A 13,317-nucleotide genomic window follows, 5' to 3' on the forward strand; every position below is an offset into this window, starting at 1 on the left:
CGCCCACTCACCGAGGCAGCGCGGGCAGCCCCCCACCTTTCATCCAGAGGATCCTGGGGGTCGGGCTGCCGGCAGGCAGGCAGCAGAGGGTCAGCGCCTCGCCCTCCAGCAGCACCTGGTCCTTCAGCTTGATGTGGAAAACAGGGGGGAAATCTGGAAAGCAGAGGTGGGGTCAGGCTGGGGCAGTGACACACAGCCGCCATCCCATCCTGGGGGCTGCACCTACCCGACTCACTGGGTGCATGTGGCCGGCCGGTGGCGGGTCCCTCCTCCCACAGCAGGCTGGAGGGGATGCTGGGCTGCGAGGCCATCTTCTCCTTCTTGCCCCGCGAGAGCCCCCAGCGCTCCCAGCGGGACCGCTTCTGGCTCTCACCCCCACCTGCGGGCACCCAAGGTGACTGAGAGCAGGGCCAAGCCGGGATGGCCATGCCTGCCATGCCCAGGGTGTTTGGGCCACGGGGTGCCGGTGGGACCCCCCCTCGTCGCTCACCTTTGGTGGAGGCAGAGGAGCGGGTGCTGCCCTCCGAGCGCAGGGACTCAGAGGAGGGCGCGGGTGCCGGGGGGGGCCCCGGCTGCAGGCTCTCCCCTTCAGAGCTGGCACGGCGGAGCTCCCCGGGCCCCTCGCCCTCCGGCCGCTCGTCCGACAGGCTGCGCAGCCGCGCAGAGACCCGCTCCACCGTGGCACTGATCTTCCTCCGCACGGCCACCACGGGCGACTCGCTCTCCCCGCCGCCCCCCGGCTCCGACTTGAGGCTCTCCGAGTCCCTCCGCTCCTTGGAGCCACCCAGGGCCAGGCTCCAGGAGAAGCGGCGCCTGCTGGATGGGGTCTCGCTGCCCCCATCCTCCCCCCTGTTCTTCTTCCTCTCGGCAGGCGGGGTCCGCTTGAGGAGCACGGACATCCTCCGGAGGAAGCCCCGGTCCTTCTCCACCTCGTGCAGGTCCTGCACTGACTTGGACTTGGCTGCCAGCCCGGTGGCACGGTCCCTGCGCAGCTCCAGGGGCACGCCGGCCGGCGTTGGACGGTAGATGCCCTCGTCGGGGGCCGGGAGGCTGGCCAGGTGCCGGTCCTCGGAGCGAGAGCGGGTGAGGAGCTTCAGCCCTCGGCTGAGCGACGACTCCCGGCCCCGCTTGAACTTGGCCTCGAAGACCTCCTCCGAGTCGATGTCCTGGATGAGCAGGGAACTGGAGGAGCCGGTGGGCTTCGCCTCCCTCCTCAATGCTGGTGCTGGTGCCGGCGTGCGGGGCTCGGTGGGGGTGGCCAGCAGGGGCCGGGGGGGTTCCTCGGTAGCTGGCTCCCCACCTTGCACAGCTCCCATGGCTTGCATGACCTTAGCGTAGGAAGACGTTTTGGGGGCTTGGGCACCGGGGACTGGGGGCTGCGGTGGGGCAGGTGCTCCCGTCCTGGCAGCTCCCTCCCCACTGGCTCCAGTGGCCTTGGTGGGCATCTTCTCCTCCTGCCCCCTGGCCATGGGCTTCTTCCCCATGGTGGTGGTGGCCGTGCTGGCCCCGGGCTGGCTGCGCTCCTCAGGGACGCGCCTCCTCCCCAAGGCAACCTTGGCGGCGGGAGCCCGGGGGACGGCAACCTCTACCACGGGGGGTGTCAGCGGGCCAGGGGCATCCGGCGGCGCCGGGGGCCGGGCATCAGAGAGGGCTGAGAGCGATGGGGACTCTTTGAGCCGCTGGGCCTCCAGGCGGGCCACCGGGATCTCCAGGGGTGCGCCGGAGCGGCGGTGCCGGACGACAGGCTCGGCGTCCCCGTGGCTGAAGGAGCTGCTCTTCTGCAGCTGATGCTCAGCAGGGAGGAGGCGCGGCGAGGTGGCCTCGCTGGAGGCCGCCCGCACAAGCCGTGGCACCGCCGGCGCCGGCGGCTCCAACCGGGTCGGCCGCGGGACCTTCTTGTCTGGGCCGACCCCCAGGGTCTCCAGGAGGGGACCCCGCAGACCGCTGACCTTGCCGTCCCCGGAGCTGCCCCGCAGCAGCCGCTGGCGCATCAGCTCCAGGCGCTGGGCATGATCGTCCTCCCCCCAGGTCCCCTTCCGCCGCGGCAGCTCCATGGAGGCCGCCTTGGCCAGGGCCCGGCGGGGGTCCCGTCCCGCCTCGGCCCCCTCCTCGGCCCCCGGAGGCTGGTGGAGCAGCAGGGCGCTGTCGGCTGAACCACCCCTCTTCAGCTCTCCCCGCCGGGCACTTCCCGGGGACTCCAGGCTGGAGCCCTTCCTCATGGCTTTGCGGGGGTATTCCGGCCGCTTCTGGGCTTCAGGGGCTTCTTCGTCGGAGGAGCCGGGTGCCTCCACATCTGCGCATGGCCGCCGTGGCCCGGCGCCCCTCGGCCGCTTCCCCAAGGCCACCCCGGGCTTCCCCGTGCCCTGGCTCTGCCACTCCATGGCGGAGACGTCCCCCGACGTGACCCCCTCCAGCCGCGGCCCCTCGGACGGCCCCATGGCCTCGTCGTCTGTGGGGATCTCATTGAGCGACATGCGGGAGCCAGAGAACTCCACCTGGTGCGGCATGGGGATGAAGGGCAGCTCGTCCAGGTCATCCGAGTCCGAGGAGGATGACAGCGCCGGTGACTCCTTGAGGTGCCGGGGCACGGCGATGGAGAGGTGGTTGGACGTGTCCTCCAGCAGCTCCGGGATCGGCCGCAGCACCATGTTGCACTTGTAGCTGATCTGCGAGCGCTGCAGCCGGCGGAGAGGGCTGGATCAGGCCCGGGCGGGTGGCACGGCATCATCCTGCCCAGTGCACATCACCCCATCCTGCCCAGCACACAGCCCTGCCTGCCCCCCTCCCTCCCCAGCTCCTGCCTTCACCTGCCATTTCCGACGGGAGAGGAAGAGCTTTAGGTGGTCGGTGCTGATGACCTTCCCCTTGGCCAGCGTCTGTGGGGCGAGGGGACAGCGGTGTCCCACAGAGCCTATAGCAGGCTCAGCGGAACCCCGCTGCCGCCGGGCACTGGGTCCCTGCTGAGGCTCACCTTGAACCAGGGATGCTCCAGGGTCTGCTCCGCGTTGGGTCTCCTGTGAACCGACACCACCAGGTAAGAACCGCCCGGGCTGGGGGGCTTTGGCCAGCCGGGGGAAAGGCAGGAGGGTCTGGCTGCCCGTGTTGCACCCCAGCAGGGCTGTGCAGCCAGCCTGCCCTCGGGCACCCCGATGCACGGGGGTCCCCACCCTCCCTTGACCACAAGGCTCACACCAGCGGCACAGGGGCCGGGGACCCCACAGCACTCACAGCCTGTCATTGACCAGCACTTTGATGACGAAGCCCTTGGCCTCCCGGGTGAGCCCCTGGAACATCCTCTCCTCAAAGGCCACGTTGTAGTTGCGGATGTTCATCAGCGTTGTCTTGTCATTCTCGCCCACGAAGGGGGAGATCCCCGTCAGACTGCCGAGGAAGAGACATTGTCATCGGGCCGTGGGGACATGGGGAACAGCATGGCAAATACAGGGGACCAAGAACAAGACCCTGGACCCCAGCCCCAGTGCCATGGGGAGGGTAGAGGCAAGAGCAGCTGGGGAGGAGGCTGAGTCTGCAAGGAGCAATGTGCATGGCCACAGCCCCAGCGCTGCAAGTGGTAAGGGGGTGGGAAGGGTGTCCCTCCCGTGGGGGCCCACCGGGGCACTTACCAGAGGTAGGCGATGACCCCCACAGGCCTGCGGAGAGGAGACTGCGGTTACTGCACAGCATGAGCCTCCGAGGCGCCCAGTCTCTCCCGGCATAGCGGGGAGCCCACCATCCACCCCGGGGCCACCCTTACCAGATGTCGGTGACGCTGGAGACGGGGCTCTGGTTGACGATCTCGGGGCCCACAAACTCAGGGGTGCCATACTTGCAGTACTGCGGCTCCTCGGGCGTCAGCTCCTGTGCATTGCCGAAGTCGCAGATCCGGACCTGCTCGCTGCTCGAATCTGCCATCAGGAGGTTTTCTGGCTACAAGACAGTGCGGGGCGGAGGGGAGCTTGGCAGGAGGCAGGGGCTCCCCCCAGGGAAGGGATGTCCCCCGTCAGCAGGACTGAGCCCCCCGGCAGCACGGCAGGAGGGAGGGGGCCAGAAAGCCCCCCACTCACTTTGATGTCCAGGTGCAGGATGCTGTGCTGGTGCAGGTAGCAGATCCCCTCCAGGACCTGCCGCATGTAGGACCGGACCTGCGAGAGAGCAGAGGGAGGGTGGGCACCCTGAGCACGGGTCAGCCCCATGCTGGCCCTGTGCAGAGGAAGGTGTGGGCTGTAGCCCCCTTTTTAGGCTGATACAATGAGTGTTGCACGTCTCTGGGCTGGGACAGACCCCGATGTCCCCAGACTCCCTCCCTCCCCCATCACTTTGCCCCCCTCAGGGTTCACCCACCTCAGACTCGCACACCGAGGGCTTCCTCGCCATCCTGTCCAGCAGCTCTTCCTCGGCGCAGCTGGGCCCCAGTCAAGGAGCACAGAAACTCCATGCCCTGATGTGTCCTGCACCTTCCTGGGCACACAGCTCGTCCGCACCTGCTCTGCCCCCCCCCCCCCCCAAAAGCCTCCCCTCATCCCCCGTGCCACGCGCTCCCAGAGCAGCACCCGGAGGATACAGCTCCATGACCATGATGACGGCGTTCTTCTTCTCGAAGGCATCATGGAAGAAGACGATGCGCTCGTGGTCCAGCTGCGAGAGGATGTGCAGCTCCCGCCGTGCCGACTGCTTGGCCTTGGTCCTCCCGGGGACGAACTTGGCGGCAAAGTCCAGCCGGCTGCTCTTCTCCGTCACCCTCCGCAGGTAGGAGAAAGCCCCCCTGCAATTCAGCAATGGGGGCGAGGGGGGCTAAGAAGGTGGGGGAGCAGGAGACCTCCCCTTCCCTGAGCAGCTGGGGCAGGCGTCTGCTCTGCAGGGAGCTGCCCGCAGCCCCAGCAGCCTTCCAGGACCATCCATGGAGAGAGCTCAGGCCTGGCTTTGCCCCGGCTCCCCACCCTGAGCCGGCACCAGGGCATCCAACCATGGCTGAGAGCAGCCCCAGCACATCAGGATCTCAGTCCCGAGGGACAGAGCCCCACGGTGCAGCCTGGCTCCAGCACCCCTGTCCCTGTGGTGCCCAGGGTGCCCCGCTGCCCACCGTGGCGGCGGCTCCGTACCTCCCAATCTCCTCGTGCACGTCGTAGTAGTCGGTCAGGCGTCGCGCCTTGTGCAGCGCATCCTCCTCCATGGCAGCATCGGCAGCGGGCTGGGCTGGGGGAAGGAAAGGCGCTGGCGGGGGGCAAGCCGGGCACCCGGGCTCTGTCCCCCGGGGCCGGGGGGCCGGCCGGCCGTACCTGCCCTCACCACCAGCTCCGCCTTGCAGGAGACCTCCCCGGCCAGGTTCTTGGCCGTGCAGGTGTAGACGCCACTGTCGGGCTCGGCGGCGCCCAGCACCACCAGCGAGCACTCGTTGTCCTCATATACGAAGCTCAGGTGGCTGCTCTCCTCCAGCAGCTCCCCATCCTGGGGGTGGCAGGGGCGTCAGGGGGGTGTCGTCCCATCCCTGAACAGCTCCTGCCACCCCTTCCCCGTGGATGGGGCACGGGGCGCATCCCGCGTCATCGGGGGTGAACACAACCCCAAAGCCCCAACACAGCAACCCAGGTGAGGCTGTGGAGGGCGTGAGTCTGGGGGGGCTGTGGGTCAGGAAGGGGGTGGAGGGTCCCAGCCCACCTTGTACCACATGATGTCTGGCAGCGGTTTCCCCTCCACCACCACGGCGAAGCGCGGCGTCTCCCCTTCCTGGGCATCGATGTCCTCCATGATGGACTCAAAGCGCGGTGCCTCTGCCAAGAGTCGGGGCACGGGGCACCATGGGGCAGTGCCAACCCCCTGCCACTGGCATGGGGTGTGCGGCTGTGGGGCACTGCGAGGAAGTGCCAGCCCATGGTATAGGGGCATGAAGTGCCATGGGGCAGTGCCACCCCAACGGACACGGGAGCGGGACACTACGGGGCAGGCCACCACTGGCATGTGCCTGCAGCACCGTGGGGCAGTCACCCACTGGTGTGGAGCACCACGGGGCAGTGCCACTGTGGGTTTGCATCTCCCCGCTACATATGCATATGGGGTACTGTAGGGCAGTGCCACCCATGACACCTCTGGGGGGCATTGTGGAGGTGTGTCCCATGGCTCTTGGCCATAGGGCACTGTGGGGCAGTGCCACCCCATTATACACTTATATAGGACACCCTGCAGCAGTGCCACTCGTGGCACATGGCTGAGGGACACCGTGGGGCAGTGCCACCCCATGCACATGGTCATGGGGCACATGGGACACTTTTACCCAAGTCAGATATGGGTATGGGACACCGGGCAGCACTATCAACGCATGGTTCATGGCTTTTCAGCCCCGTGGGGTATTGTCACCCTATAGAGCAGCATCCCTATGGCATACAAGTACGGAGCACTGAGGAGCAGTGCCATGCTATGGGGCAGTGCCCCCATGGCACGTGAGCACCGTGGAGCAGTGCCACCCTGCGGGGCAATGTCCCCCCCCCCCCTTCCATGGCACACGGGCTTGGAGCACCACAGGGCGACGCCACCCCTCGGCAGAGGGGCACGGCCCCCCGGCGCGGGCGCACCTACCTGCAAGGCGGAGGCGGAGGGTGCAGCGGGCAGTGCCGTGGCGGTTGCTCACCTCGCAGGCCAGCGGCCCCGCCGCCCCCCGGCCCACACGCAGCAGCCGCAGGCAGTGCTGGTCGTCGTCCGGCATCACCACCTCGCACGTGCCTTCCTGCTCCCCCAGCACCTGCCCGCTCCTGCGGGAACACCAGCTGCCGCATCACGGCCCACAGGCAGCCCCAGACCCACTGCCCCATCGATAGCTCCCACCTCACAGCCCCATGGCCACCTCCTGACCCACAGACACCCCTGGCCCCGGCTCCCACCCCACAGCCCCCGCAAACAGCTCGCACCCCATTGCTAGCTCTGCCTCCTGACTGGCTCCCAACCCTTAGCACCCCACAAACAGCACCCCCCCCAAAAAAAAGCTCCCCCCCGCATGCAGCTCTGCACAGCCCTGGACATCAACCTTGGGTGCATGCCCAGCTCAGCCCCAAGGAAGGACCCCCACCCACCACGGGGAGCTGGTGCAGGAGCCCCTCTCTGTGCACCCTGTGGGGCGCTGCTGGGCATGGGGCAGGCAACAGGCACAGCGCCATGTCCTACCTCTTCCAGGTGACAGTGGCCTCCACGTGGTTGATGGTGATGGTGATGGAGGCTGGCTGACCCTCCACCACGTACACCACATCTGGCTTGTCCAGGATGACCGGGGCCTCTTCCAGGTAGGGACCTGCCACACGCATCATCATCACCACCACCACCTCCGGACCCCACGTCGCCCAGCCCTGGGCAGCTCACCACCCCATAGAGGACAGAGACCCCTCCACCCCAGCCACCCGTCCCCTCCCCGCTGCCCCTCTCACCCCGGTCCAGGAGCTGCACGGGCCCCACAGGTGGGCAGGGCTTGCTGTTGGTCTTGGGGGTGGCGGTGATGACGCGGAAGAGGTACTGGGCACCCTTGGTCAGCCCATGCACCGTGTAGGTTGTGTCCCGCACGCCGGCCACCAGCACCAGCCACTGTGTTGTGCCCAGCACTTGCATTTGCACCACGTAGGTCACCGAGTTGGGGTCTGCAGGGGGAGAGGGTCGGTGCAGAGCCCCCGGCATCGGGCTGGCCCCTGTGCCCCATCACGGCATTGCCCACCCCCTGCCCAGCCCCAGCCTCCTCACCTATGGCGGTGTCCAGCCACCTGGGCTTGTTCCAGGTCAACGTGATGGCTCTGCCGGTCACCGAGGCCACGGTGGGGGGCCCATCCGGGGGGGTCGGCACCACGTCTGTGTGGGGAGGAGGGCAGGGGTGTGAGCATGGCCTCTGCCACAGCTCCTCAGGGCATCTGCCTCGCGACCCGGGAGACGCGGGCTGCAGGGCATGGATGGGGCCAGCAACCCTCACTGGTTCTCTGGCGGGGGCTCAGCCTGGCAGCCCCTGCAGGGCTGGTGCTGCCAGCAAGTCCCACGTGGGATCTGGGGGTCCAGGGATGGGCCCTGACCCCGCAAGGTGAGGACTGCACAGCTGACCCCGCTTTTAGGTTGGATTAGAGACCTGAGCTCCCCTCCAACCTGAACTGCCCTGTGATCCTATCAATGTAGGACCTCGCTACACAGGGCCACCGACCCCCAGCCCCGGGCCACAGCCCAGCAGGGTGGCAGCGAGTGGCCGCACATCCCCGGTGGTGCCCACTGCTGCTTACCAGTGACGTAGAGGTGCGCGTAGCACGTGGCCTTCCCCACTTTGTTGGCGATGACACTTTTATAGACACCAGCGTGTGCATGGCTGACGGCCGTGAACACCAGGCGATGGACATCCTTATCTGAGGGGGGAACAGGGACACACGGGTAAGACACCGACAGCCAAGCCGCGCAGGGCTCCCCTCCCTGCCTCATGGGGCATGAAGGTCTGGGGGATGATGCTTCCTCCCGGGGTGTCCCCCCTTCCTCTGCCCCAGTTGGAGGGACCCCAAGGGTGAGAGGAGGGCGGCAAGGAGCCCTACACTGCATCATCTTGCGGTCATCTGTGCTGTCGATGCGGGAGCCGTTGTGGAACCAGGTGATGGAGGGGTAGGGCAGCCCGGCCACCTGGCACTCCAGCACGGCCTCCTTTGACTCCACCACGTCCAGGTTGTGCAGCGGCTTCAGGAAATCAGGCATGGTGAAGCACTCTGCCTCCGTCTCTGCCTGCTCTGGCTCCTCCGGGATGGATGGCATCTTCTCCAGCTTGGAGCTGCAAGAGCCCACGCACACTTGCAGCGGGAATACAGTGCCCCCAGCCCATCCCTGACCCCAGGCTTTGCACAAACTCGTTGTCCCCCAGATCCCAGGGGGAAGCAAGCAGGGGGGATGCAAACCCCAGAGACCCCTGGCTCTCACATCTGGGAGGCAGCAGACGGCCGCGGCTCCTCCACGTAGAGCTCGGCAGAACATTCCACGTGGCCGTGGGCATTCCTGGCTGTCACCGCATACTGCCCCTCATCCTCGCTGCCCACGTGCACGATGACCAGAGAGTGCAGCCCACCATCCCGCTGAATCCGCACGTTCTCCCCCTCCTGCACCGGCTGGCCTGCACGGAGACACACACCAGCATCAGCATCAGTATCAGCACCCCTCCCAGCCCCAGCTGGGCACGAGCCCTTGGATGCAGCCCCCAAGGGGATGGGGAGAGGTTTCCCTGCAGGGCCTTGGGCAAGCTCTCTGGGCTTGGGGGTTACCAAAATGGGTCCAGGTGACCGCCGGGGGGGGAGTCCCACTGATCATGCAGTCAAAACGCGCCGTCCGCCCTTCCACCACGTCCACGTCCTCCAGCTTGCGGGTGAAGAGTGGCTGCACAGAGGGCTGCACCGTCAGCCGGGCACTGCAGGTCAGCTCGTCTGCAAGGAGAGGAGGTAGGAGTGGGCCCCACGCAGCACGCCTGCGTGCAGGGCAGGAGGCAGCCTGCCACCCCCCCACCTGCAGCCCCAGCAGCCAACGTGGTTGTAGCTGAGCGTACCCCACGCCTGGTGGGGGCTAAGCCCGGGTGTGCTGGGTGCCAAGCTCTGTCCCTGCATGGGGCAGGGGGGGTACAAGTGTGTGTGAGGTCCCTATGCCCAGGGCTGGTACTCTGCGGGCAGCGGGGTGCCTCTTTCCTCCCCTCACAGCGGTACAGATGCCAGCAGCGGTGGGGCGGGAGAATGCTCTCTCCTTCCCATAGGGCAGGGGGTCACAGCTGGCCTAGCGCCTTGGGGACGGGGAGGCGATGCTGAAGCAGGCAGCACCAGCACATGCAGCACCCAGGGGCAGCATGGGGACAGGCACAGGCTGGATGCTCCAGATGAGGGGTTTGCAGCAGAGACCGCTTCGCAACGATGGTGTCGTCACCCATCCCGGGCAGGGATTGACACCATGCTCACCTACCTGCACCCAAAACTGCTGCTGCCCTCAAATCCCTGCAAGCGTACAGCCTCCTCCATGGAGGGATGCCCAGGCACCAGCCACAGGGTGCCGGGAATGCCGCTGTCCCCTGCACCCACCGCAGCCCGGGTTACTGCTGAGGGGCTGCCCAGGCGGGCTGGGGAATTTGAAAGGGACCCTTGTCCCTGCCCCACTGCGGGGGACAGAGGCTGTGTGCAGCATGCACAGGCACAGGGGGGTGTCAGAGCCATGGGACAGAGGCCGTGTCCTGTTGCACTTCCTCAGATGCCACCAGTGATGGCTCGGTGGGAGAGGGTGGGTGGCCCTGACCAACCTGCCCATTGCCCCTGCCACCTCCCAGGCCAGCAGGGACAGGTGGGTACCGGAGCCGGGTGCCCAGAGGCTCTGGAGCCAGGGAACAGGCACAGCTGTGCTCCAGGGCTGCATCCAGCCAGTGCAGCCACAGTGCGAATGCATCTCCCCACATTCCTGGGAGCTGCATGCATGCCGGCAGAGGAGCTGAGTGGGGTGGGACAGGGCTGCAGGGCTCAGGGTGCTGGAGCCTGAGGACTGATGCCCCCCAGTTTTCCCAGCTGGGGAAAGCTCCCCAGCTCCTGGAGCAGCAACCACTCCCTGGCCCCCTGGTCCCCACCTCCAGCACTCACAGCTACATCCCAGGGGGACCAGAGCCCCGAACCCAGGGACGGGGGGGGGGCTGCCCACCCCCCAGCACCCCCCTTGGGCCAAGCCCCGAGAGATACCCGCCCCCCCGGGGAGCTGCGTGACCGCCGCTTACCTTTGGCGGTGCTGAGCTTGCAGGTGTAGATCCCGCTGTCGTCCTCATGCACGGAGGTGAGCAGCAGCTTGCACTTGCGCCCGTCAAAATGCATCTTGCATTTGAGCAGGGCGGGCTGGAGCAGCCGGCCCCGGGACAGCCAGTCCACGTCCATGTCTGGCGGGCCAGCCACCAGGCACTCAAAGAGTGCCAGCTCCCCCGCCCCGACCACCACGTCCTGCAGGGGAACCACGATGGCCAGGGACTGGCACTCGGGGCGAGCTGCCCGGGAAGGGGGGGAGAGAGAGAAAGAAAGAGAGACGCGTCTCAGCAACTGAAAAGCAACCATGAGAGGTGGCAGGGATGGAGCTGGCGGGGGGGGGAACGTGCGGGGCGGGGGGGGGGACATGCGGGGAGGGGGCCCGGCGCGGCGGGCAGGGAGTGCAGCGGGGAAGGGTGGGAAGAGGGGGCGAGATGTGGAAAGCGGAGCTGAGCCAGGGAGGGGGCCGGGGGTGAGGGGAGGTGTCCGTGCCAGGAACACACCACACAGCGCTTTACCAAACAGATTTTATTAGAGCTACAAAAAAAGGGTCACGGCCTCGCAGCCCGCCCCCCCGCCAAGCCCCCTCCCCGGGGAGAAGAGACCCAGAGCTGGGGGGTGCTCCGGGCGGACCCCGAGCCCTGGGGCTGCGAGGGACATCTCAAGGTGACCAGGCCGGCACCCGGGCGGCTGCCTGCGGGCCAAAGGGGCAGATGCTCTCCCTCCCTGCTGCGGCTGGGGCAGGGTGCTCCCCCGCAGGGGTCCCGGGGGTCTCCTGTCCCCCGTGCTCCGAGGTGACTGTTGCAGAGCTGCCACCATGCCGCAGCCCCTTCCCTACAGCCCCGGCCGGCACGGCGGCGACCGTGGGCTCAGCTCCCTGCTCCCCTTCCCTGGGCAGCAAGGAGAGGAGCGGCAGGACACGCAGACAGCGACAGACGGACGGAGCAAGAGACAAGACAGCATCATATGGCCGCCCTGGCCCGGCTGAGGGGGTGCCTGGTGCTCCCCTGCCGCTCCCCCCACCCCGCCTCGGTTACGCCTCCCCCGGCCATCCGGCGAGCCCCTGCCCGGAGTCGAGGGCCCGCACGTCCCCGCGGTGCATCCAGGACGAGGCGGCGGATGGAGCAGAAGGTAATAACACAAGGTGAGGTCCACTGCCTAAGAGGTGTCCAACTAAGAGCCCCGCGGCCGCGGCTCTGAGAGATGCACCCCCTTATCGTACTCCCCCTGCGTACAGACAAAAACCGCAGTCAGCAAGCGGAAGGGTTAGTGCAGCAGCAACGGGGCCGGCACGCACGCACGCACACGCCAGCGCCGGCACGAAGGGTGCGAGTGCGCACCAAGGCACGGAGCCACCCGCCGAGCCCCCCGAGAGGGGCCGGGGCTTGGGCCGTCACCCCCGCAGCCCAGCTCCTGCTGGCCGTGGGGCACGGGGCTGGCTCCCACTCCCACCCCAGTGCCGCCGCGCTTTGCCGGAGGCTGGGAGCGGGGTCCCGGCAGGGTACAAGCAGTGCAGCCAAGGCCGGGGCGGGATGGGCGCAGCCCGGGGGGCTCAGGCAGCCGTCAGCAGGGAGGGCTGGGGGGGGAGCAGGGACACACAGCAAAGGGCAAGAGGAGGGAGGCAGCATCACTCGTTCCCGCAGGCTTCTTCCCTGGCCTCGGGAGATGCCAGGCAGAGCCTGGCTATCAGTCCTGAGCTCTCCTCCCCCATTTGCACACATATATTGGGGTCCTAGGAGGACCACAGCAGGGCTGGGGAGGAACGGCAAGGGATGGGGGCTGGACAGCCCAGTCCCATGCATAAGGCTATTGCTAGAAACGGGCAGGGGGGTACCTCTCCAAGCTGCCCTGTGCCTGGCACACAGCTTGCAGGCTGCCTGGGATGGGGAGGGAAGGAGCTGTTGGCACGGCAGGGCAGGGGGACATGTCCCCTGCAGGGTCACCAAGGGCAAAAGCCCTCCCTGCACAGCCAGGGGCAGCAACCGGCCCCACCAGTGGGTACATGGGGAGACAGGGGAATGTGGGGAGAAGCTGGGCTGCGGGGAGCAGCGGGCTCTGGGTCAGGCCATTGGGGGCCCTGGCACAGTTGGGTGGTGGGACCCTGGGCTGTGGGGCCGCACATCTGGATGGGGCAGCAGTGCAGCCTGCCTTCCGCTGCAGGGCCAGCCTCTGCGGGCAGACCCAGGCACGCAGCTTCACTTTCCTGCTCCTGGCTTGCGCCCGCCTGCGCTGCAGCAGGGAAGGGCAGGCTGGCTTGTTGCCTTCTCCTGCAGCACCACCAAGGGGGGGGTCTTCAGCAGCCCCTTCCCCACACAGCTCATGCAGGGTACTGGAGACAGCTGGCCCCTCAGGGCCGGGGGAGACGCGCTCGGGGAGCTTTACCTCTGACCTCCAGCTTGGCCTCGCACTGCTTGGTGCCATACTCGTTGACGGCCTTGCAGGTGTAGAAGCCAGTGTCTGTGCGCTCCGCTGCCAGGATGTGCAGCGTGAAGAGCCCCCGCGCCCCCTCCGCCTCCTCTGCATGGTGCCGGCGGCCATACTTCACTGGCTGCCTGTTCCTCAGCCTGCTCGG

At 67.6% G+C, this 13,317-nt stretch overlaps 1 protein-coding gene across 6 annotated transcripts in view; it reads right to left on the reverse strand.

The window, feature by feature from the left end:
• Nucleotides 1–13,317, reverse strand: part of SPEG (striated muscle enriched protein kinase) — a 40,016-nt gene that overhangs the window by 5,059 nt on the left and 21,640 nt on the right. For all 6 annotated transcript variants that reach the window (XM_030017932.2, XM_030017930.2, XM_030017929.2 and 3 more), the window contains 24 exons: nucleotides 13,128–13,309; nucleotides 10,727–10,987; nucleotides 9,252–9,410; nucleotides 8,914–9,103; nucleotides 8,538–8,767; nucleotides 8,238–8,357; nucleotides 7,717–7,821; nucleotides 7,410–7,616; nucleotides 7,153–7,276; nucleotides 6,571–6,743; nucleotides 5,656–5,768; nucleotides 5,277–5,445; nucleotides 5,100–5,193; nucleotides 4,562–4,762; nucleotides 4,342–4,402; nucleotides 4,065–4,142; nucleotides 3,755–3,927; nucleotides 3,624–3,650; nucleotides 3,229–3,381; nucleotides 2,972–3,014; nucleotides 2,808–2,876; nucleotides 491–2,675; nucleotides 227–379; nucleotides 37–153 (listed from right to left, as the gene is read on the reverse strand). In XM_030017932.2, coding sequence (XP_029873792.1) covers nucleotides 37–153; nucleotides 227–379; nucleotides 491–2,675; nucleotides 2,808–2,876; nucleotides 2,972–3,014; nucleotides 3,229–3,381; nucleotides 3,624–3,650; nucleotides 3,755–3,927; nucleotides 4,065–4,142; nucleotides 4,342–4,402; nucleotides 4,562–4,762; nucleotides 5,100–5,193; nucleotides 5,277–5,445; nucleotides 5,656–5,768; nucleotides 6,571–6,743; nucleotides 7,153–7,276; nucleotides 7,410–7,616; nucleotides 7,717–7,821; nucleotides 8,238–8,357; nucleotides 8,538–8,767; nucleotides 8,914–9,103; nucleotides 9,252–9,410; nucleotides 10,727–10,987; nucleotides 13,128–13,309 — 5,387 coding nt within the window. The remainder of the gene's footprint in view (nucleotides 1–36; nucleotides 154–226; nucleotides 380–490; nucleotides 2,676–2,807; nucleotides 2,877–2,971; nucleotides 3,015–3,228; nucleotides 3,382–3,623; nucleotides 3,651–3,754; nucleotides 3,928–4,064; nucleotides 4,143–4,341; nucleotides 4,403–4,561; nucleotides 4,763–5,099; nucleotides 5,194–5,276; nucleotides 5,446–5,655; nucleotides 5,769–6,570; nucleotides 6,744–7,152; nucleotides 7,277–7,409; nucleotides 7,617–7,716; nucleotides 7,822–8,237; nucleotides 8,358–8,537; nucleotides 8,768–8,913; nucleotides 9,104–9,251; nucleotides 9,411–10,726; nucleotides 10,988–13,127; nucleotides 13,310–13,317) is intronic.

This window comes from Aquila chrysaetos, chromosome 6, assembly GCF_900496995.4.
Source record: "Aquila chrysaetos chrysaetos chromosome 6, bAquChr1.4, whole genome shotgun sequence".
NCBI lineage: Eukaryota > Metazoa > Chordata > Aves > Accipitriformes > Accipitridae > Aquila > Aquila chrysaetos.